At 38.9% G+C, this 23,659-nt stretch overlaps 5 protein-coding genes across 5 annotated transcripts in view; 2 read left to right on the plus strand and 3 right to left on the minus strand.

Annotated features, from left to right (window-relative positions):
• Positions 1 to 8: 8 nt before the first annotated feature.
• Positions 9 to 1,630, plus strand: Snx16 (sorting nexin 16). Its single transcript, XM_076392335.1, has 5 exons — positions 9 to 182; positions 535 to 838; positions 920 to 1,228; positions 1,291 to 1,418; positions 1,499 to 1,630. The coding sequence occupies exons 2-5, from the start codon at positions 569 to 571 to the stop codon at positions 1,536 to 1,538; spliced, it is 747 nt and encodes a 248-aa protein (XP_076248450.1). The 5' UTR covers positions 9 to 182; positions 535 to 568; the 3' UTR covers positions 1,539 to 1,630.
• Positions 1,631 to 2,295: 665 nt separating this feature from the next.
• On the minus strand, positions 2,296 to 6,600 carry LOC143186545 (b(0,+)-type amino acid transporter 1). The gene is made up of 3 exons (XM_076390233.1): positions 6,220 to 6,600; positions 2,764 to 4,062; positions 2,296 to 2,685 (listed from the first exon to the last, which is right to left on the minus strand). Exons 1-3 carry the CDS (start codon positions 6,314 to 6,316, stop codon positions 2,624 to 2,626), a joined length of 1,458 nt encoding a protein of 485 aa, XP_076246348.1. The 5' UTR covers positions 6,317 to 6,600; the 3' UTR covers positions 2,296 to 2,623.
• A 1,277-nt stretch (positions 6,601 to 7,877) lies between these two features.
• Positions 7,878 to 9,496, plus strand: LOC143188481 (ZZ-type zinc finger-containing protein 3-like). The gene is made up of 6 exons (XM_076392773.1): positions 7,878 to 7,939; positions 8,072 to 8,469; positions 8,529 to 8,685; positions 8,746 to 8,984; positions 9,059 to 9,184; positions 9,245 to 9,496. Exons 2-6 carry the CDS (start codon positions 8,074 to 8,076, stop codon positions 9,494 to 9,496), a joined length of 1,170 nt encoding a protein of 389 aa, XP_076248888.1. The 5' UTR covers positions 7,878 to 7,939; positions 8,072 to 8,073.
• Positions 9,207 to 11,280, minus strand: LOC143188480 (queuine tRNA-ribosyltransferase accessory subunit 2). Its single transcript, XM_076392772.1, has 6 exons — positions 11,038 to 11,280; positions 10,824 to 10,973; positions 10,272 to 10,736; positions 9,990 to 10,192; positions 9,802 to 9,927; positions 9,207 to 9,728 (listed from the first exon to the last, which is right to left on the minus strand). The coding sequence occupies exons 1-6, from the start codon at positions 11,152 to 11,154 to the stop codon at positions 9,587 to 9,589; spliced, it is 1,203 nt and encodes a 400-aa protein (XP_076248887.1). The 5' UTR covers positions 11,155 to 11,280; the 3' UTR covers positions 9,207 to 9,586.
• A 6,903-nt stretch (positions 11,281 to 18,183) lies between these two features.
• The window catches only part of LOC143188321 (uncharacterized), a 32,644-nt gene continuing 27,168 nt past the window's right edge, over positions 18,184 to 23,659 (minus strand). Inside the window, exons 8-10 of the mRNA XM_076392527.1 lie at positions 20,503 to 20,661; positions 19,513 to 19,867; positions 18,184 to 18,577 (exon numbers count right to left, since the gene is read on the minus strand). Of these exons, the coding sequence (XP_076248642.1) occupies positions 18,184 to 18,577; positions 19,513 to 19,867; positions 20,503 to 20,661 (908 nt within the window). The remainder of the gene's footprint in view (positions 18,578 to 19,512; positions 19,868 to 20,502; positions 20,662 to 23,659) is intronic.

Below are 23,659 nucleotides of genomic sequence, written 5' to 3' on the forward strand. Positions count from 1 at the left end.
ATTTGCAAACTTTCAATATGTCATGTCAACTCTGTACCTTATTAAATAAGTGCCTTTATATTTAAAATATACACAATGTTAGAATAAATGGAATATGTTCTAAGACTATGACTTTACGTTTTAAGTAAAGTCTGAGTAGTAAATAGTTAAAATAATACTTTGCAATCCTTATTCATATTGAGGTTAGTGTTTTGTTTCAGTTAACAAGTAGTGTGAGAATTAATGTTAAGTGTTTTAAGTTTGAACAATTGTTACGATATTAGTCTCTTTTATGAAACGCTATACAAATGTTCTTTTATGTTTTGCTATAGTGTTTGTGAAATTATTCATATTTTTTAATGGAGTGTTTTAAATATTTAATTGCTTTTTTTAAATAAATGTTCTTGAAAAATGCTTTAATACGTTTTTGTGCAAAATTAAATATTTTTTAACATAGAATTGAATATTTTGTATGTTATATTTTTTGCATTATCCAATACAGGCATTGCTACAGTGTGTTTCTGTAATAATTTGATTTTCATTTTTTGTTTTAAGTATGCATGGTTTCATTTAGTTTGTCAGTGGTAAAATGTCCACGTCAGAATCTGGTGTTGGATGTATTAGTGAAGTTACGCTTGCAATTAGTAAAGCAAGGGGTTCTCAATCAGGCACAGTGAGAGTACTTGATAGTCCTGACTCTGATGGATCTGGTCATTCCAATTCGTTCACTGTACAGAGATTTAATTATCCTGGTAATGATCATGCAAACTCAGATATATTGCATCCACCATTGACTAGCGATGACTTAAGAATACCCATTGTTGGATATGAAGTTATGGAAGAGAGAGCTAGATTTACAGTTAGTATTTATAAATCTCTTATGTATTATTTATGTAATAATTTTTGCTATATGAAATTCTATACATATCATTTCTTTTAGGTTTATAAGTTAAGAGTGGAATTAAAGAATGGAGATTGTTGGTTTGTATTTAGAAGATATACAGACTTTGTTCGTTTACTATCACAATTAAGAAGACAGAAAATCCCTATATCACATTTAAATTTACCAAGGAAAAAGTGGCTTGGAGATAATTTTGCTCCAAGCTTTTTAGAAGAAAGAATACATGGTCTTCAAGCATTTGTTAATGGAATACTAAGTAGTCCACTTCTTATAGGAACAGCATGTGTTAGAGAATTTTTTTGTTTAGATGAACCACCTGCTTTGTCCGATACTGCAGAAGAATCTAGAGTAAGTGTTTTATAAGCAGTAAATGATATTAATCAGTAAATTAAATTTTATTTTTTCTATAGGCAATTTTTGAAGCATTAGAGGATACTATATATCATTTAAGACAGCAGTTAAGAGAACGAGATGCTGCACTTGCAGCTGAAAGAGCTTTATGCAATGAACTTCAAAAAAAGCTACATCAAATATTAAGGTAATTAATAATAAAGTACAGACAAACATATAATACTTTTTAAATATTTGCATATCTAAGGTATTCGCTGATTGTTTCAGTGAAAGACAAACCTGTCTAAACTGTGGTGCATCTCAGTAATAATTTTTCATTAATTTAAAAATTAAAATTAAGTATCAATAAACCATATTATGTGGAGACTGGCATAAGTAGATATTTTCCACTTCATATTTTAAAATTATGTTGCTATAACATGATGAATTGTTACATAGAGGGTATTTGTTAAAGATGAAACATTATAGATGTTATTATTATATTCTAAACTTTCAATTAGGCAACACGATTTCGTTCAGTCATAACTATGTTGATCCGTACAAAACTAATTCTTATGCAAAGTAAAATAAGATTATCTAGATTAATAAGTACATTGAGCTTTCCTATCAGTAAATATAATTTCCGTCTTAATTACATAAATGCCTTATCAAGGTGCCTTACAATTATGAACATAGGTATCTATTTATATTGTCTATTTAATAATCAATATGCTTTGACATCAAGGAACAGATGATAATGAATACTATAACAGTTTTACTATGCATACATACCAAAGTATATTAATCTTTGGTATTTCATAAAATTTGATGTATTTTGTAACATTTTTATATCATCTTAATATAATTATGACTGCAATTTTAGAGTTACAATTGATACTTTAGTATTTATTATTGTCATGATTGTAAATGAATTTGTTATTGCAATATTATGATATTAGAAAGATATTTATGTACAGATATAATAAATATTTCACTATTTCTGTAAATTATGTTTTAGATTTATTACATGTTGAATTCTGTAATATAGTTAATATTTATTATATCTCTGAAGTTACTTTACAAAAACATTTTAAATACTGCACAATAAAAAAATATTGTTATACCTTGGAACTAATTACTATGTTTTATAGAAATATACAACTTTTTAATTACAAAATATAAAGTTAATAAAAATATTCTTGTGTGAACCTACCTATTCATACCTTTGTTTTTAAAATAAAGATCGATAATGAAAATAAACCTTATATTTTTAAACTATTATTTATACCCTGATTTATACCCTGATCTATTCCATGTGCTATTACTTCAATACTTTAATACGCTATAATAAAATTTATAAACAAACGATATTTCGCTATCTACATTAAGTATAACTTGAAACCCTAAACCGCATCAGTCTTCTTTATCTGGAGCCACAACAAGACATAAGGCTTGAATCAGGTACGTGATTTTTACTGAAAAAAAAAACAGAAATAAATGATTCATTATAACGCAAACATTTCGTAAAATATAATAAATTCCTATTGACTTACCTGCTAACATACTTCTGACTTTCTTGTACACGTACGTATGATAAACTGCGAGACCAAACAGAATGAACAGCAGTGCAAAGAGATACTTAGGCGATGGTTCGTGTATGATCGGAGTTACAGCCAGGAAAATAGAAACACACAGTACCAACCAGGGTACTACAATCGGTACTTTATATGGTCTGGGTGCATCTGGTTTTGTTCGTCTCATAATTAATAGAGCTACCATTGCGAGTCCATAGAACACCCAAGTCAAAAAGCTCGCAAATTCAATAAGTGCTATTATATTCCCTAAGAGCAGGCAAACCAACGATAGTAGTCCTTGGAATGCTACAGCAGCTGCAGGAGTCATTTTTTCGACATGCACAAAACTGAACACTCGGGGCACGTGACCCTCTCCTCCAGCCACATAACAAAGTCTGGACACACTGAACTGAATGCTAAGACTACATCCAAAAGTAGCTAAAGCGACACCGAGAGGTATCGCAAATCCTAGCCACGAAGGCAAGACCTTTTCCGCCCAGAGAACTGCAACTGCTGGCGCAGTGACCATTTCCGACATCGTTAGCGCAGACATGTACATCAAGTTCATTGAGACATACAAAACAGTGATTAAGGGCACTGCAATTAGAATACTTTTGAGAATATTGCGTTCTGGTTTCTGAATTTCTTCTGTGACGATCGCCGCGGAAGTCCATCCATCGTAAGCCCATAAACCACTATAGAAGGCTAGTGCCACGCTACCAGGAGAAGTTGTACTACCGCGAAATGGCTCCTTTAACAGTTCCGTGTGACCTGTACCCAGCCACCAAATTCCACCTCCGATTACAAAAACACAGGCAATCACTTTGCATACCGTAAACACGTTTTGTACCTTCACGTACAATTTCACGCTGGTCATATTAATGTAGGTGATTAAACCCAAAGCTAAGATGGCTATAATTTTTTTCAATCGGAGCATGTATTCGTCGGGTATGTCGCTCAAGTATCCAGAGAATGGTTGCACACTGTATTCGGCGAATGTCAGCATTACCACTGCTACTTCCGCTGGTCGGAGAAGCACCACATAAACCCAGGAACAGATGAAAGCTGGTATTTGACCAGCGTATCGATGTAAGGGTGTAAAAGCTTCGATGAAGTAAGCATATTCGGCCCCTGATCGTGGTACTACCGTGCTCAATTCAGCAAAAGCGAGAGCTCCTAGCAGAGACAGTATACCGCAAACTATCCAGACGATGAGACAGAGACCCACGGATCCTGATGTTTCGAGAGCTCTGGTTGGGGACACGAAGATTCCGGAACCTTAAACACAATATATAACGATAAGTATAATGTTTCTTTCATTTCTGTTTTAAAGTGATTATATTACAAAAATTTAAAGAATGTTTTATTTTTATGTCTTTCTAATGGCCATTTAAGTGTGTATCTCTAGTTTCGAAAAGCAATTACAATTATCGTAGTAATTTAGATAGTCTCTTCCCTATATCTTCCTTTCAATGGAGTAAGATAATGTAGTTCGTTACTTCAAAGTTGAAATAGCAAGTGTTTAAATGATATGTGTCGAAATAGATCGCTATTGTCTATAATTTTAAGGTTTGCAGATAAAACATAAAGAATAATAAATTTGTTGAATTACGACACTTAATCAAAATCAGTAGAATCTAAAATGTAGTTGAGAAGGATATCTTGTAATACTGCAGCGTGCAGAGCAATGATTAACCTTGATTAACCCAGTTTCTTCGTAATCGTGTCAAACCACTAAACGTAATTACCGAATTGTTACGTCAGGATTATATTTTTCTCGAGCAAAGGTGTATCATATAATGTAGGTCGAGTGATTAAAGCGTCGATACATCAAGTATTTTTACTTTATTTTTTTCTTCTAATGCCTAATAATCTTGTCACAGCCAGATTGGCGGGATTATACCAGGGTAATCCAGATCTTGTTTGAGAAGCTTCATCAGATTGTATTGTGATGTTTCAGATAATGTATCGAGACTAAAATACACACTTGATTTATAAACTCATAAAATATTGGAGCGTTAGTTAATTAACTGTAAAAGTTTTATGACCAGATAATTCGTATATAATAAATTGTTGTTCATTAAAACAAATGTTGGTCGTTTTTTAAAGTTATTATTCACGATACTTCAAAGCCAATAAATATGATAAACAGCGCACGTGCCAGGAAAAAGACAATACAGATAATGTACGTTCTTTTGAAATCACTTCAATCGATGGCAAAAAAACAAATTATATAATAAAGAATAAAATCCAGTCGATTTTTCATTCGGCATAAACCCAAACTGAGAAGGAAATCTTCAATAAAAATCATGCCACGCCGTGAGAAAGCGACAAGTAGCTCTTTGAATCAGCATTGAAGAAGACGAATCAAGTAGAATTATTACTGTAAAGCCAGACCTTATTCAAACTTGTACAATTATGCAATTACTATAAATTACTATTTCAATGCGTTCAATATGTTGTTGGAACGCTGGAACGTAATGGGATATCACTAACCCTCGACGATTCCTCGAATAAAATAGTTTCATGTTATTAATCATTCTGTTAAGTCCGATTAAAGGAAACGTCGAAGCGATATGTATAATTCGTAACAAATCCTTATCTACGCTCAATATGTAATGTGCAGAACGTCGGTGTACACATAAAGTAGTTGATCGTCTTATATCGATCGTATCAATCATTGATAGAAAAGGAGGAACGAAATGTCTTTATGAGAAGCGGATAACGAGGATGTTGCGTCGTCTTCAATACTCGGATAATTAAATTTAAACAAGGTGGCCCTGTTACCATTTCTGAAAAGCAGTTGTGTCAATCCGATATTGATTGACCATCATCTACGTTGTCGCGACGACACTCTTGTTCGACAGCATGTGCGTTAAATCAAACAACGTCTTCTACATGTTTAACTATCGAACACGTTCGGTATCGTCTTTACCGCGTGACTTTTACGTAAATTATTGGTAAACATGACATTATCGATTGTCAATTTTTTACGTGAAACCTGAATTTTATCGATGAAGAAATTACACTGCACGAAGAGGCACTGCGACAATTACCGCGGTCAAAGAATTATAAAGTACCACTGTATAAACGCGCGCTGCTTGAATACTCTATAGTGTGGGAGTTAAGTTTCGTTATGTAAATGAACGTCGGTAACACATTGGCAACCTTCGAGGATCACGTTGAACGTCTTGCTAATAAGCCAGACGACAGACGCCAATTCCGCTGACACAATGTAAACCAAAAGAAAAGTGAAATAGTCAAGTGGCACTCCTTCATTCATTCAGGTGAATATTATACGCCACGGGTTGCGTCGCGCCGGAAGAACGCGCTCGTTCTTTCGCGTGCTCGATTAAGCGTAATTGTGATGGAAGTTCAAAGAACGCGAAATTAATGTCAATAAGAGACTGTGGTTGTTCCAAAATCAGTTCGTACCGATCATAACAGCCAATATGATGCTCACTGCACTGAAGAGTCCCAGCTCGCGTTTCAGCGCAATCTTTTCATTTCCTTTTTCTTCGTCTTGGCCCATTTTGCACGCGCACAACTATCTACGAACTTTACCACCGATTACCACCAAATTACGTCGTTAAACGATTCACCAACGACTCGTGTTTTTTAAATCCAAAGGTCCATCGCGCGTACAACGATTTATAGGCTGCCTTCGATCGGCTCTGCGTTCGATTCGCGTAACGAAGACACGACGAATCGACGGTCGGCTTCCTCGTGCCCTCAAGCCAGATCGAAGACAGTGTGACGTTATCGGAAGATGTCCAGAACGAGACTGAAATGTTAACGGGTCAGTTAGCTGCCTATTTTTACGACGGACATAATGATTCCCTCTGATAAGACTACCATGTTACTTCGTATATTTGCCGTGGGCCCGTAATCTCTAACGATCAGTAGCTAAACGCGATCCTCTTTGACAAAGTTGCTAGGAGAGGGGACTTGTAAAGGCACGCGTGAAAAGGTTCAAGATAAAGACTATGCTTGAGGCAATACAGCTGGGCCACGATGCGCCCCTCTCATGACCGATGGACGAATGATTAATAAGCGTTAAAAGATGTGTTTGCACGAATTTAATGGGCCAGTGGAAGGAGGAATGCTGAATTTGCGATTTTTCGGTAGGCAGTTTCAGTTTGAAATACATTCTATCAACGTGAACGTAGATTATTTTTAAAATATCTAATTACGTATGGATAGTGTTTGTAAAAGATTTATAAAATATTGTCATTATTTTTACATAAGTTTCGGTTTTCATTTCCGAATTCCATGTTTGAATTTTTATATACTTCGAATATAACTACTTACGTTCTAATTAAAGAACGATTATAGTCAAGTGGTCGCTAGATACTTACAGAAAATGTAATCAATTATCAAGAATGAAACTTGATGTTTTATTTTTCTGAACTTTAGCATCGAGAAGTTTTCTCATAAAGAGATATATGTTTGATAAGATAAAACTATAGATCGAGTGGCATGTGTCTAGAAGCTATGTTTTACCTATGGGAAACATAACGATTCCAGCTTTGGTTTTCCTTTGTCCTAATTTCCATGCTCTTTAACCGGATGATTAAACGCGGTAAAAATTCTTCGCAACAACGAGATGTGTCATTCAATTTTATCTCAAAGTCACATTCGTATAGAACGATGATAGGATTCATTCTATCTGTGTACGAAAGTTGTTTACTGGGACATAAATCGACATTGTTATCTGTCGCGAAAAGGGAAGCTTTTGTAATTTCATGGTATTTCTAGACCTTTAGGTAGTCAATTGTCACTGCGATTACATTCGTAATCTATTTGCTTTACGAACATTCATTCATTCATATACCTATTATCTGATATATGCATACCTGGAAATCTTTTCAAAGGCAAAGTCCAAGTCGAGAGCTTCAAAGTTAAATTGAAATTACAATTGCACATACAAAATTTAATAGAAGACCGATGTAATATCTATTTTATCTTTGTTCAGATAATATTTGAACGAATGTCGCGCCACGTGTCCGACTTTTCAATGGAGTGGGTGTGTTTTCCACTGATTTAATGAAGACATCCATCTCGCGATTCTGCTGATTTGAAATTCTACTTTCGTTGCATAAAGGATTTACTAAGAATGAAGAAAAATCGATGTATGCCGATCCCATTTGACACGGTATTTTAAGTGATTCTGCCGTTATTTTGACAAATAATTTAGGTTAAGGTGTTACACTGGATACATTTATAACCTGCCAAGTACGTTAAATAGACATTTAGACATTAGTTAAATAGACCTAATAGACATTAGCGATGGAATTGGAAGATGAAGAGAAAAAGACTCCAGACGAGGAACCGAGTGAATTTTATTTCGAGTCTGACCATTTAGCATTGAAGGGGAATAAGGATTATACTACTCTTTTAAAAACGATTGTAATACTCGAAGCGCAACGCGTTCAAGCCATAGAAGATTTGGATAAGCTGTTGTCGATACGTTCAAAAGCTTTGAAAGATCCGATATCATTCGTAGCTCAAATACAAAATGGTGAGCTTCCAGAATTACCAGGGCCCCAAAGAATCGCGGAAATTCCATATATTGATTGGACCCAATATAACATAGCTGTACCTGATATGCGTATGAGGCCACAAACGAGGCATGGAAATGTTTTACCTCACATACAGACAAAAACAGAACAAGAAAATGGAAAGGTATGTTACATTTTGTACATACTCAGTAATACATCTACTTATATACTAAAATAATTTAGATCTTGGTACGAGGACGTGCCTTTGATGAAAGTAAGCCAGAGACATTTAATCAATTGTGGACAGTGGAGGAACAGAGGAGATTGGAGGAACTTTTGATTGAATATCCACCAGAAGAAGTAGAAATGAGAAGATGGACTAAAATAGCTAATGCCTTAGGTACATAAGCAATTGATATTTTATATCAAACATTTAAGCTAATTTCACTATTTTAAATAGGCAACAGGACTCCAAAGCAAGTTTCTAGCAGAGTTCAGAAATATTTTATTAAACTTTTGAGAGCTGGGTTACCCATACCTGGTCGAGGTCCAAAGATGAAATTAGATGCTAAAAAAGGAATGGGTCATAGACATCAGCGTAATTATTCATTATTTAAGCGTTCTACATTTTTTCCACATCAAGATATTTCCTTTACTATGCCTGATGAAAGCAAAGAACAGCCAGTTACTGAAGAATCAGTATGTATTCAATCAATTTTGTTATTTTAGTAAGAGTGTAATTTGATTTACTATGTCACTATTTATATTTATAGGAGGATGATGGTGGAAATAGTATCATTGATGATAATCCTGAATTAAGGCACATAGAATTGTTAAGACAAGTAAAAGCCGAGAAAGAAGAAACTTCATCTCCTGTATATAAACATGTTGGATATAAGGTACATGAATTATTATGACTGATTGATAAGGCATAGAATTTATTAACTCTTTCTTTACAGTGCTCTGTGTGTGATGAGGAACCTTTAACCGGTATAAGATGGCATTGTGTAGATTGCCCAGATGGAACTGATTTGTGCAGCGATTGTGCGGTCGCACAATTAGAAGCCGAAAAACCATTACACGATACATTACATAAACTTATTCCCATAAAAGCACCTCAGTATACTAGAAGTTATGATTTAGATTATTTTCCACAAAGTTTTAGTAATTCCTCGTACAATTATTTAGACCCTAATTTTTTGCCAGAATAGCAATCAATCATTTCTAAAAGTAATTCTAAAATAAATTAAATACTGCTCTAAAAAAATATGTATTTTAAAATTTTGTACTTTGTGTATTAATTAACTTGTATAACTATTACAATGCGTATCATTATTATTCCTAAACTTTAAAGAAATCTGTTTCTTGTACTTATCGAAGGTACCGTTTTTTATATTTTTACGAATATCATTAAAAAATTCAAGGTACTGATGTATATTATGTCTGAAAATAAAATATATTAGCGAGCATTGCAATACTGATAACTTATTAAATATATTACATAAATGATACTTACATCATTAACAGCACTGTATGTAGCATTTCTTTGGTATTGTATAAGTGATGAACATATGCTCTGGTGTGATTTTTACATGTGAGACATTTGCAGTGTGAACATATTGGAGAAAAATCATCAGCATATCTAGCACAAAAAAAGAGTTAATACAAAAATATGTTTATAAATTGAATTATATTTCACATTACCTTTTATCTGTAAAAGACATTACATGTGCCACATTATTACAATCATCATGATCGCATAAAAATGTTAAAGCTTCTGAATTCTCTGTAGCTATGTAAGGATATGATGTATCAAATACATCTACACCTATTTCAACAAGGTCTAATAATGTAATTGGATTCCAGCATCCCATTGACACTTTCAGTTTATTTATAGGTAAAAGATTCTAAAAGAATGGATACTAACAAGAAAATTTAAAAATATATTTATGAGACACATTATAAAACAAGGAATTTTTTACTTACTATAGCATGTTCTACTATTTGTACAACTTGTTTGGATGGGATATTTTTTACACTTGGTCCATTATTATGTAACCCATCTATTATATATCCTATTACAGGTTTGTCTTTTAAATACTGTATTGATGATGTTCTAGCTTCTACATCATAACCACCTTCAATTGCAGCTAATATTCCTGCTGACTGTAAAGTTTCTGACATGGAATGTCTTATTAAACACTGTTCAAATAATGTTTTACTGCGATCTACAGCTTTGATAACACGCTTTCTACTGCTATTGATATTAGTATCTCCATCGCATAAAGCGACATAAAGATCTGGTTTAAATGCTTCAATAATATCCATGTATTTATTAGCTGATAATAATTGTCTTCCACCCTTTGACCACATAGAAATGGCATCTAATTGTTGAAAACCTGCAGGTGTAAGACAAGCTGGATCTTGAACAGTAAGAAAATTGGTATACTCCTGAAATAAGTCTTCTGTAGTTTACATTCACTAAATAGAAACTGATAGTTAACAAGACATGTCAGAAATTATAATATTGTATCATACCTGCATACCAACAAACTGTGCAAAAGAAATCTTAGTACTTTTAATCGATTCTAACATTGAAATTGTGGAAGGTAATGAAATAGATAGTAGTTGTGAATCTGTAGTGATCATTTTGAAAACGTCTTTGGTTAAATGTGGTACACTGCCTCCCTATTAAAAATTCGATTTTGAACAAAGTGTTATTTTAAGATAATTTCAGATTGTTAAGTATTACCTTTGTATACATTAGAACAAGAGGAGTTTCGAATTTAATGTCAGGCATCTTTAAAAAGCCTGTTAGCGTACCGATTCTCGCGGTACCAACCTTTATTGAATCAGTATGAAATTTCATATTGATTTTTATTACTTGCTAATAAAATATATAATACAGATTTAAGTACACGTCCTTTATCATTAACTGTCACAAAAAATTATAATTTACTATTAAATATAACCTTGTTAGCAACCACATGGTCATCTTAACTACGTTTAGAGCCTTGTGACGTGAAAGAACGCATAAGACGCTATCTATGCACTTATAATCTTTCCTACATTTACATCACTTTCTAGAATACCGATAGAGTTTTTGAAACAATAGCAGATTCCGCTGTTATCAAATGTAAATAAAATTGCAATAATATTACCGACAACAGGTACAAATACAGTGAACATGGAATGATGTAGTCATCTAGCGGCAACACCTAAGAACTATTGAACATAAAGGACCGTATCATTTGGTCCCAGTGCCCTTTTATTACATTACTTTTAATATCCATGTTTAGATCAATTTTTTATATACCTTTTTTTGTAATAAATAAAGAAATTTTAATGTTCAAATGTATTGCAAAATATATTGTGAGATTTGATGAATGTGTAAAATTCTTAAATTACAGATAAATATATAATAAGAAAAATTATTCTATCTTTGAAGCACTGCTGCCTCCAGAATTTGCGGGGCTTAGTACAATTAACTTGTCCACTGTGGACAAAAAGATGAAATAACATTCATATAAATATTATATAATTCAAAAACATATGAATATTTTTCGAGAAACTAATTGATTTAAATTTACTACAAGAATAATATAGTTCTAAAAGCATGTTAAAAAATTGGATGCCTCGACTATTACAATTACATTCATTTTTTCTTATAAAATGTGGAAGTAATTAAAAATAAGTACTGCTTTTAAGAGATTGTCAAATAAGGGACCTTTTATATCCTATTTTTAAAAGAAACAAATAATTTTGCATGAGACATTGTTGTATAATGAGCTTTAGTAACCATTTTATATTCCAAGATTGCAAATAAAATAAAAAATAAATGAAATTGTCGTTTATTCACTGTACAATTTTTCACATGCAGATGTGCAATGCTTTTACAAGGTGGCTGCGTTGATAGCAGTAATTGACTTTGTCGCGCATAGAATTTTACACGCACAAACACTTCGCAGATATGTACACAGTAATAAAATAGCTTCATTTTTTACAATTCATGATATTATACACAATCTAAAACATTTAATTTATATTCACAACAACCAAAGGATTCACATAAGTTTATCGTTTCACAGGTTCTCCGAAAAACGCATCCTCAAATGTTGGGGAAACCCGAAACAAATAAAGTAAATTACAAGAAAGGATAATATAAGTACGATCTGTTTTAGCACCTTTCGCGATGTTAAGTGATTTGATACTAATTACAATATAGTATATCGGCAACGTACAAACTCTTGTCTTTACAACGCGATTTTACACGTTCGCATAGTTTTTATACATTATCGCGTGCAACTTAATTATACCAGGTATCCATTATATTACATTTTACACACACTTTGTAATTACAGAATTAGGCAAGAAACATCACATCACATATAAAAGTACATATACATATGAGACATTGAGTACAAAAGTGAACTAAGCTACATTTGTTTCAAAACTGAATTAGTAGTATTATTAATTTATTATAAAGGAACCCTATGTCTTAGATCTGTCTCTTTATTCGATTTTTCCGAGCAGGGAGGCTAGTCTGTTGTTGCTTTCAATGTCTCATACGTATAATTCAATCGTGGACGATTGTCACAGGAACGTTTTCAATGAAGCAATCGAATTTCGAAACATGGTTTTCCCTCTAGAACGATTACCGAGGTTGGCTTCAAGTTCTCGGGCGATTTGTACCGTGAAGTATCACGAAGTGTCGCGATCGAGATGGCGGTTTCTTCGATAAGCAGCCGCAGGGTTTCCTGTCGCTTTCGCAACGATGCATTTGATGTTAATCGATCGCTAACTGTTTTTTACGCAATTCACGTTGCAAAGTATCAACACGATCGCGATCAATTCCTATTGCATCATTTTGTATTTATATTGACACTTGTAAGAAACTATATGCAATCTCAAAGGTGGTCTCCACCAGCGTTAGCGAGCAGTATAGAAATTCAATTTCTTAGAAACTGTCTGTTCGCGTATCTGTTTGCATAAAAAACATCGAGTCACCGAGTAATCGTTATAAAAAGTTGATACCCTTGAACTATCACTGATGGAGACACAACTTTACAATGGCAATTCTACGGAATATTCGTTTACAAAAATTTTGCAACATTTAATGTTAAAATATTTAGCGAGGCAGTAAAGTAATAATCTTACATTATTTACATAATCTGCAATATTACAAGGGATGGTAACCAAGAGAGTCAGTACAGCGATTCTAGCGATTCGCTAGCGAAACAGGAACCCAATTCCGCGATGCTTAATCTCGAGTCCCACTTGTCGTCTTCCGACAGGAAGATTCAGTGTCACGGCACGCGATGTACCATAAGCACCTGAGAACAATTTAACCCCTCGCGATAGGGGGAAGGGCCCATTCCACAAGCATTTTTCCTCTGTGGGAACGCCTCGGGCACGAAGTAACGTGGTACTGTTGCGATTTCATTGGGTAATTCGAAAAATGCATAGGAATTAGCGGGAGCGGTATGCGCATAAGCGCGGGCTAACGTTTCGGTGGCAGCAGCGACAAAGGTATTCGCTATAGGCACGTAGATGCGTGAGTTTATGCGTGCGAAGGGAGAGAAGAGACGAGAGAATGAGCGGGAAGAGGGAAAGGAGCGGCGAGGTGTGCGCGGGTCGCCAACACATATCTCGATATCTCACGGTTCGATCTCTCTCTCGACCAGGCCGCCCGTATATTTACATGTATAATTTATATATCCCGTAGCTGGAACGAAGATGGTGTGCGCCCAGCCAGGGCGGGTCCTAACGTCCTTACGGCCGTATCCTTCGGATGTAATCCTTTGCGCGCGAGCGCGCGACTGCACGCTCTGTGCCCGCCATTATAGAAGGTTCTCCTCGTGGATCGAGAAATTCGCGAGAATCCAACCCGTCTGGATTCCCACGATCTCACTACACTGTCGATTCCTCTGCTCTTCAATGGCGATTTGAGAGGAACGCTTTTCGTACAGTTACTTGGCTCTACACGTTTTGGCGGGAAACACGGTTTTTATTTTTAACCCTTCAGCGGCGGGCTCCGTTCGTCGTGGGGACTCTCATTTTGTTTCTACATCGCCGTCCAATGCATATCTGGACCCCAGAGCCAAAGTGTATTAAGTTACATAGAAAGCAAGTGCACTTAGTACATTCTGGTTCTGGGGTCTAGATATAGCATGCATCGAACTGAGGTTGTACTTAGCAGAATTACATAAACATTTTTTTAATAATTCGAAAATATGTATGAATCATTCAATTTAAAAAATACATGCTCTCTAATGTTGGGTACAGATTGAGTTTACCATTGTTGGAAACTTTACATACAGACTGTCTTCTTACCCACTAGATAAAAAAAGGAGTGCTGTTGTAATTGTGTTTCTAGCGATTATATTCCAGTTTGAGATAAATTTAGACTGTTCATTTTGGGTGATCATTGTGGATGATTTATCCACAGTGAAAAGTGTAAAGGTTGTTTCAATCTGCATTTCATCGAAATGAGCGAACAGTGAAAGAAGTAGAGCATTGCTCGACTTTTGATAAAACAAATAGATGATTCATTCATAGTGACGCTGCACTGATACATGTAAAACTAGTACTTTTAATATATTGCGATATTTTTCTACAGGGAATAAAGTTATTAATTCGATTCTGACACTCAATATTACACTCGCCAGTATATTGAAAACTAATGAAGTGAATTTAATCACTGGACTGGTGTGAATACTCAAACTTTCATCTTTCATTTTCACTATGGACGATCACTCAAAGTGAAAAGTCTAAATTCGCCTTTACATAGATCTCTACGATATAACTGCATTTCCGTTTGCACGGGGCATCTGCAGATAAAATACACCTTCGTTGAAGGGTTGAATGCATCGACGATGCTGTTCACGTCACGAGAAACTCCACTTTCGCGCAAAGTCCTGATTATTCGACCACTACTTGCGAAAAAATGCACGTGCCTCCTATCATGAAGATTTTATTATTTAGAATCTCCTCGAGTCGCAACATAAATTTCTCAGGGCAGATGTAAAACGCCTCGGCCGATAGGAGGCTGTCGCGCAAATGCGGAAGATGCCGGAGCAAGGCGGACCTTAATTAAGCGCGGAGCGCCGACGAATTCCATAATACGTTCCCGTTCGCGTAACACGGCCACGATAAGAGCCAGCCCCCGTCCGACGGTGCAGCGCGTTCGTGGGATTTTTTTCGGTGAAATAATGCGCCAGCACCAGCCGCGGCAGTCTCCCTTCCCCTCCCTAACGCCATTGTGGCCGCGGGGGCGCAATTAATTATTGCGTGCCCGCGAGGGAGTGCATTGTTGCATCTGTTGTTGCACGATCCAGGATCCCTTGTGTGTACAGCTAACCGGGGAGCTGTGAATGATTCTGCGCCGCGGAACGATTTTCGGCGAACGAGAGACGCCGCGGTTCTTTGTACTACGCGATCAAGGGCCCTGGTAATTTATGAGCTCGCGGCAGCTCGGTGTAATTTACATCGACTTACCGGGATACGCGCACAATTAAGAGAAAAATGTACGGTTTGTTCTGGGTGTTTCGATGTGACGTGGTAAGCGGCGTGATATATTGGCTTGCGAGGCGGTTCTTGGTCGAAGGGTCTCGTGGATCTAGGAGGGAGAGGACAAGGTAGATGTGGAAGAACGATGGGTCTAGGATATGGAATGTGGGAGAGTTGTTGATTTGGACTGAGAAGGTAAAGAAGATATGAGTTTATAGAAGAAATAGAGGTAGATTTAGACCTTGGAAATAGGTGGAACATATATCTGTGGCTGTAAGGCAGAACGACTTACGTCATATTTTCAAAAAATTCGAGTTAGTGACTCAATTGAGATTTAAAATACAGAATTTGTAACTTTAGGCAGAAGAAAGGGCATTCAATAAATTTTTTCACTTAAAAATAAGAGTTAGAGTTAGAATATGACTTAGGTCATTTTGCCTTAAAAGTTACAACTACAGATGTAGGTCTTGAGATAGTAGAGATTAGAGACCTAATGATCCGAGACACTGAAAGCACAAAGACGTTAGATCAGTAGAATTTGTACGTTTAGATTTTTAAAATACAGAAACTCTGTACCCAGAACACTAATAAAGCTAGATCTAAATAAGCAAATACTACAACCAGAAAATAACTCACCACAGTTCCAATACGTTCAGGTTTCAAAACATAAATTTCTAGTATTTGAACTCGCGTGCAGGCTAATGACTGCCAGGAAGTCGCGTAAATAAATTACGATTGTAAGGGAATCTGGTTGATGCAAAGGCAAGAATTACCGCGTCTCGGAGGTGTACGGTGATTGTAAGCCGACAGGTTGGCGCAGGTGAGACACAAATGAAAGACGCAAACGCGGGCAAAGCAGAGAATCTCGAGGTAGAACGTCTCCTCGACTTCGTGTTCTGTCGACGGAACAATCGGGACTGTCTGAGGGAAGGTAATTAAGAGAACACGACGGCGACGATTAAACGAGTCCTGCCGAATCGAGTGAAACGAATTAATTCTACCGTCGAACGAGGGTCGAAGATAAACGGTTTAGCCTGATGGAGGCCAGGGGATTCTATTTAACGATTCAGTGACGAATACCTTCGCACGATCTCCCTCTATTGCCGTTCACTTCAGACTTCCTACGCTTTGTTGTGCATTTTCTGTGCCCACGATCCTCGACTAAAAATTCGAGAACTCGAGGAGAGGATTAAGCAAAATGTGCGTACAGAGTGAAGCTTAAAAATATACTTTTGTCCTGGAAATAGTCCCGAAATCTTTGATGTACTAACTCTATTGCAGAGAAAGCGATGCATTGTTGGCAAAAGAAGAGAAAGGAGAGTGGAGCACCGCGTGCAATTCGCTCGAAATGCAAAAGCAGAGCGGATGTTGCCGAGGGCGCTCACTGGAAGCCCTTGAACGTCAAATTACGAAACACCTGTTCTTCGAAACGACTTCATTCTGATCGGTTTCGTGCTCTCTTATTGCCTCCCTGTGAAACACCCTCTTATTTCGCCATTTCGCCAGCTAACCTACCCTCCACCGTTTGATTAAAGATGCACGGAGTGACTAACGTTCTCGCGAATGCCACCGTTCACGTGTTCCTAATTGTAGCGTTGCCTTGGAGTAAGAAAAACAATGCTCATTAAGCTATAAACGATACGTTATGAGAGCTAATAGGTACGAAGAATTCTCTGTGGACGGCCATTCCCTGAGAGGACAATAACGGCTGATACTTAGCAGTTTCGGCCTTTTATTAATTGGAATTATGCATAAACGTTTTATTATGCATTTCTATCGAGAAATAAAGATATGTTGACGGCGCTATTTCATTTAATTTTTACGTGATACTGTTTACTAAGTGACAGTATCCATGTGTATATTCCGGGATCTAGGTCGCACGACAGAAATGCACGATAGGCAGATAATTATTGATAGGCACTTAATATGTGTTCGTGATCGTTGATAATTATTATGGCACCATTTCTTCGCACACATAGCGAAGGAGACGTATACTTTTGTGTTAAAGTGCACTTCATTCCTTTCCCTTTTTCTTAGTATAATGAAGAAACTGAAAGGTACCAATTCGGCTGCGAGTACTACTACCTTATTTTAATACTTTACGATTGTATAGGTATGTATAGCGAGTACTCATGGGCCAATTAAGTTGTCCACTGAGCACCGAATTACCCAAAATTCGTACAAAAATATTCCTGAGCCTTGACTATCGTTGGAAGCTATTACCTCAAAAATCTTCGCACAGGTCAACATAGGAATCACTATTCTTCACATGTTTCTAACCATCAATTATCTCCTCATCACAGAAAACATGACAAGGGATAAAAACACTGGACGAACACACTCTTGTCGGAACAGGTTCCTTGAACTCCCTATCCGAGTCCAACAGTCTCTAGATGTAATCCGAAGGCACCGAACTCTCGTTTATCGCGGCCAGTCGATACTGAGGAGTCTCCAGACCCTGTGGATTCAAATGCAGATTCGTATTGTTGCCAGAGGCCGCCGCAGAAGGCATCTGTTGGTTGGTCGAGTTTGAGCTCAGGTCGCTGTAATACGCGCTACTCGGTGCACTGCTCAGCGTCGGTCCATCCGGCTCAGCGTCGCTTCCGGTGTAGGCGGTGTTCTGGTACGAAGGATGCTCGCCATTCCTGCTGCCGATCCGCAACTCCTGATGGTGGTGGTGATGATTGTGATGATGATTGTGGTGATGATGATGCTGCATCTGACCTGGCGGCACTGGTGTCGACGGTCCGTTCTCGTACATCTCGTAATCCGGTTCTTGTAACCTGAAAAGATCGGATTACAACGTTAGCGAGCCGATCGATTGGCTCGTTTGACGAGTTCGCGCGTCATTCGACCCGTTGCCACATGGCAGAGATAGGGTCTGGATAATTAACGAAGCAGATTATGTAGAATTTAACGATAGGACAAGACTCTAACCGGTGAGCAGAATCGACCGTAGTTCTTTACTTGAAACACTGTAGCTGGCAATGGTCTAAAATTACGCTTCAAACATCTATCCGTCAAACAAGTTGCACGTTCGTGAATACATGTATAATTAATCAAACACCTCGATAACACTTCAGAAACTGATGTCTGGCTAGTTTTTCATAGTTGTAATATTCTGCTTTCTCTGCAGTATCTGTGATTTAATTGAGCCGCAGGTATGCGCGTTGATAGGGTAATTATGCATGCTCTTGCAACGTGTTGCATTTTGATAAGTTATGTTTTTTCTATACGAATGAAACTTACTTGGCAAGGTTTTACTGATACAAAGAGTTACTAGATTTAGAAAGAACTACTTTTTGAGTGATCATTGTATAGGGAAATTATTGTATTATTATACATGTTACTCTACAACCAAAAGAATTATACAAATTTAAAACACAAAATGAAATTTTAATTACCTTGCCAAGTCGCTAATTACGATTGAAGCTCGAAAGTCCTTGTCCTCGTAATAGCTGCACGATTCTTCGACTGACAGTAATAGACCGCTCACGGTTGCTACATTATTGATACACAATCAGTCGGTACCGCTTTAATGCGCAAAACGAACAGCAGGAAGGCAAGACCACGCGATTACCGCTTGAAATTATTAAAGCGCAATGCCCCGAAGATTCATGAAGGTATTCTGGGCCGATATAAAGCGGCCACTACGAGATATATTACTGCTCGTGGAGTTCGTAGCGCGCAAAAATCTAATTACAGTTAGCCAATTTACCTTTTACTGTGCCGCGTACGGAGCGTGTCCCTTTGCAAAGATCCGTCTTCGTTGTTTCCACCATAATGACGGTGTAACCTCGCGGCATCCAGTTCGTGATACTCGTCCTCCTGCCCGCCGGAAGTGGTACCGTACGTCGAGCTTCCTCTCATTTGTAGCTGGAGATCGCTCGCGTAGCTCGCGGCCTGCGAGTCCAGTTCTGCGTATAACGCCTCGTCCGTTTGCATGTGGGTATAGTGATTCTCGACCGGTAGATTCATCGCCCGTCTATGTTGCGGAAGCGACAGGGGCGTCGTGACGACCCGTGGCGTGCCACCGCCGCGTCGAGAACCCAGCCATGACCACACGTTGTGTCCTGAAACCGATTTTTAGATACCAATAGAATGTGTTTAAGCTTCTTCTTGTAAATTTGTCTCCTACTGCGCGGTAGGGGCTCGTGGATATCTCCATAATTTGTGTATTCCGTATCATACCAAGGGGTCACTCAGTACTCAAAGACAGAGTTCCAAGCATTGGAACCCAGAAATTGAATTTCAAAATTTGAAAGTTTAAAATTGGAACATTTAAGACATTGAGGCTTTATGCTTTAAGTACTCGAAAGTCTGAAGATTTGGAAATATAAAATTTGAGAATTTAAAATTAATGATGTTGGATTTTGATACATTAACTTAGGATTAATAACGTAGGAGGAACGTACTAATTTAATGTATGATTGAATCTTAAAACGCATTTCTCATCTAGTTACTATAAAATCATAGGTCAAGTCTGATAGTTTACTTTACTCTTATTATTAGCTATCCTGAATAAACGAGATTGCGCACAAACTAATCGAAGCTAATCGAAGCTCTATCGTAGTAGAATATATGTAGTTTAGAAAGTACTACCGGTAGATCCATTACTGGCTCACAATCCAATGAAAGCCCATTCAGCGTTAATTAATTCAATCATCCCTGACTGCTGATAGCTAGAGCGTTGGTCAGTGATACGTACCAGGACTAGGCGCGACATCGTGATAAGGCGGCAGCTTGTCCAGTTCCAAGGGTGGTCGATCGGGTATAACCGCCACTCCGCCGCCAGGTCCGCCTCCGGCACCTGGTCCACCCGCTTCCTGACCGTTCGAGTCCTCGACGCCGACGCTACAGCAGCCCGCTGGAACAAAGACAAAGGGGCATGTCTCGCGTGAGTCTCATTCCCTAGGAAAATCCGTTGGCGGGATCGTACGCGAAAGTTATGCTCGAGTTTCACGGGAGGAGGGTCGAGATGAAGCTCGTGAAGTGCCAGGTGAGCTCGGACAGAGAGTCCTGTTACGTTACACGAGGCCAGGCGCTTACTCGCGTGTATGCGCACAGCTATGAACCCGCGGAGAGGTATACGTGAACCTACACGCGCGCAAGGGTACACACGAGCTCGAATTATGACATGAGCTTGCGTATGAAGAGGGAGAAGGGGAGAGACAGGAAAAAACGGCTGTTTTCTGTATGGCCTTATTGTGGAGCCGTCATCGCGCCGTCATGACCCTTATAGAGACGTGGCAGGGTACGGGGTGGATAGCAAGAGCGTAAGGGGCGGTTGGAGGAACCGTGACGGTCGTAGAAAGGCAGAAAGGGGGGCGAGGGAGATTTAGGGAGAGGGAGAAAAAAAAGGAATTCGGAATTCATAGATCAGAGGTGCCGCCTCGCGGTAAGTAGGCATGAGAATGCCGTGGAGAAAAAACGAGATTATGGGAATCCCATGGCCGTGTCTCTCTTTCACATCGGCGTACCTCATAACCTACGCACGTACGAGCCTCCTCATTGTGCCCTCCTGGTCTCTCTCGCCAGTCGTTTTCGTCGTCCTCGCCTGGCGAGACTGCAACGCGCGCCTTGGCGGCTGTCACTTGCCAGGAGATAGAGAGACTGGTTCTCGTTTATCGCCGGTGCCCTTACACCACCGGCACGCACGCCAGACCGTGCAACCACCGCGATCTTCTCTCCTCTGCTTACGCGACTTGTCTAGACGCCATTTCCTTCGTCCTCTCTTTCCGAGAACGGCTACAGCCTCGCGAGGATAATCGCTGATGCGCTCTAACGTCCCGGAATGAAAAGCAGGGTGACGTACCCGAGGAGAAATTTAATTCCAACGATGCTTTCAGCCGCCGTTCCTGGATATTTATAACGAGACGTTACACGGCAATTTGCATAATTAGGATCTATGCAACACGTGAGAGATTAACTGGTAATAGGACGATGCGAACGGTCTGCTTCGAGCAAGACGCTGCTTCTGACATGTCGCTGACGTGCTCCGAGAATGAAATGTAACTATCGTGGGTTCATGGAAACTTCAAATAGTATATCTGATATCTAGGACTGGGATGAATTAATTTAAACAATGCCACTTTCCTTTAACTGTTAAGTGGATCACCAGACAATTTAAGTGTTCCTCTTTTAACAATCGATAGAAATTTGTCACTTTCTGTGCATAGTAAATTGTAGTCCCCCTCTCTTCTTGAAAGCGAAACACCTGAACTCTCGCTCAATTGAAAGCAATCAGTGTCCCCGACGTCAGAGCGACTTCGACCGCCGCAAACGCACATGCTCGCGATGCTTGATCAACCTTCATTCATTAGAAGCCGCTCCAGGAGCGAGCCAGGTGCTATATCGCGGACGCGGAAAGTCCCGCGACTGCCTAGAACTCCGACTGCAATCGATTACGTCCACGAGCGCGGTGTAATCGTGTTATTTATCGCTGCCAGCGGTCCACGACACCCAGTCGAAGCACGCACGCACGCGGCAAGCAATTTAGCATTCCGCGGGCGAGCGTTCCACCGTTTATTGCTATCGTAAATAAAATAGTGTCGATTTATCGGTGCGCCAAGCGTAACATTTACGGGACTGGTCCTCGTTTATAATTGAACGTCCGACTGTCACAAGGATCTCGGTGCTCCGTTTCTGGCGTCGACGAGTCGTGGATCGAGGAAGCCACTAGGAAGCGTAGAGGTTCGGTCTCACCGCGATTACGCCATAGTTCCCACCTACCAGGTGAGGTAATCGGATCCGTTCCCTTTCCAGGCTGTCGCTTCGCGTCGTCCCTCCGTGGACGCGTTACCCCGCGTGATTTACTGGATTAGATGTTTCGAATATTAATTGGACGCCGGATGCGTTAGCCCGGTAAACGGGACGCGTGAAAATCGTGGCGTGTCGTGACAGCAGGGGGCAAGCGTCCTCCTCGGGAGCTGGTCGATCTCGAACGCCTAGTCGGATTCTATTTCCTGGTCTGCGTGGTCGTAGAACCGTGGATACACGGGTCCGTGCTTCAGGGAGCCACGTACCACGCCGACCCCGATTCGTTTTCGGGCGTCATTATGTCAGGAAGATTCTCGGTGATGCGAGAGAAGCAGTTGGGTTCCGAGGTTTTTTGGAATTTCATGCACGACCAGCGAGCCTTCCCGCGTTAGAATATTTCTCGGTCGTGAGCCTCTGTAGGAGTATACACGTGTAACGTCTGTCTATAAAAGTTTGTGGAAATCTCGCGTCGATTCCAGGTTTCGAAATGGAGAGCGAGTATGACTATCTTGGGATAGAAAGCCAGTTTGACAACTAGAATGCCGGAGCATCTCCCACATCGTACATACAACACATTCGATTTGAAATAGATTTCAAAGAACAGATTTCTATAGAGGTCTGTGTAGAAGCGAAGCAAGATTCCCTTTTTCATGGCCCAAAGCTCCAGAGTTAATATACTCAACGCGTTTCATGTGCGTCTTTATGCGAACCCGAGATTGCTCTAGGAATCACCTTTAAGCCTCCCTGAATGGTGCTTGCTGCCATCTGATATGATCCTTCAGAACTTATATCCCAGTTACAGCTTTTCCGTGAAATAATGCACAGCAAATCCTTTCTAGCGCCACCAGATCCAGGGACATAAAAAATGATAAAGAACATGAGGATTTTCAGCGAGCAGCGCACGATCCTGTCGTTGACTTTTTCATGATGCGCAGCGGCAGCTGATTCGGCTTGGTAGCAGCAGAAACGCGCGATAAGCCGATTAACGCATTCGATTCACCTATTCTACCCGGCTCCTCGAATCGCCATTGTGTCTCGTCGATCGTACGGGAAGGTAACGTGTTCAGGCTCTCGTCTTTTTTGCGCAACAGCCGCTTTCAGCCGTC

Source organism: Calliopsis andreniformis, chromosome 2, assembly GCF_051401765.1.
Source record: "Calliopsis andreniformis isolate RMS-2024a chromosome 2, iyCalAndr_principal, whole genome shotgun sequence".
NCBI classification, from domain to species: Eukaryota; Metazoa; Arthropoda; class Insecta; order Hymenoptera; family Andrenidae; genus Calliopsis; species Calliopsis andreniformis.

What these genes read in the sequence shown, in the direction of transcription:
- Snx16 (XM_076392335.1), top strand. Translation starts at nt 569, where the DNA reads ATGTCCACGTCAGAATCTGGTGTTGGATGTATTAGTGAAGTTACGCTT. An exon ending in AAGAGAGAGCTAGATTTACA is followed by an intron (nt 839 to 919) that starts GTTAGTATTTAT and finishes CATTTCTTTTAG; the next exon opens with GTTTATAAGTTAAGAGTGGA. An exon ending in ATACTGCAGAAGAATCTAGA is followed by an intron (nt 1,229 to 1,290) that starts GTAAGTGTTTTA and finishes TTTTTTCTATAG; the next exon opens with GCAATTTTTGAAGCATTAGA.
- LOC143186545 (XM_076390233.1), bottom strand. Translation starts at nt 6,316, where the DNA reads ATGGGCCAAGACGAAGAAAAAGGAAATGAAAAGATTGCGCTGAAACGC. An exon ending in CATATTGGCTGTTATGATCG is followed by an intron (nt 4,063 to 6,219) that starts GTACGAACTGAT and finishes ATTGTGTTTAAG; the next exon opens with GTTCCGGAATCTTCGTGTCC. An exon ending in AGTCAGAAGTATGTTAGCAG is followed by an intron (nt 2,686 to 2,763) that starts GTAAGTCAATAG and finishes TTTTTTTTTCAG; the next exon opens with TAAAAATCACGTACCTGATT.
- LOC143188481 (XM_076392773.1), top strand. Translation starts at nt 8,074, where the DNA reads ATGGAATTGGAAGATGAAGAGAAAAAGACTCCAGACGAGGAACCGAGT. An exon ending in AGCCAGTTACTGAAGAATCA is followed by an intron (nt 8,985 to 9,058) that starts GTATGTATTCAA and finishes TTATATTTATAG; the next exon opens with GAGGATGATGGTGGAAATAG. An exon ending in ATAAACATGTTGGATATAAG is followed by an intron (nt 9,185 to 9,244) that starts GTACATGAATTA and finishes CTTTCTTTACAG; the next exon opens with TGCTCTGTGTGTGATGAGGA.
- LOC143188480 (XM_076392772.1), bottom strand. Translation starts at nt 11,154, where the DNA reads ATGAAATTTCATACTGATTCAATAAAGGTTGGTACCGCGAGAATCGGT. An exon ending in TTGTTCTAATGTATACAAAG is followed by an intron (nt 10,974 to 11,037) that starts GTAATACTTAAC and finishes AATTTTTAATAG; the next exon opens with GGAGGCAGTGTACCACATTT. An exon ending in CACAGTTTGTTGGTATGCAG is followed by an intron (nt 10,737 to 10,823) that starts GTATGATACAAT and finishes GACTTATTTCAG; the next exon opens with GAGTATACCAATTTTCTTAC.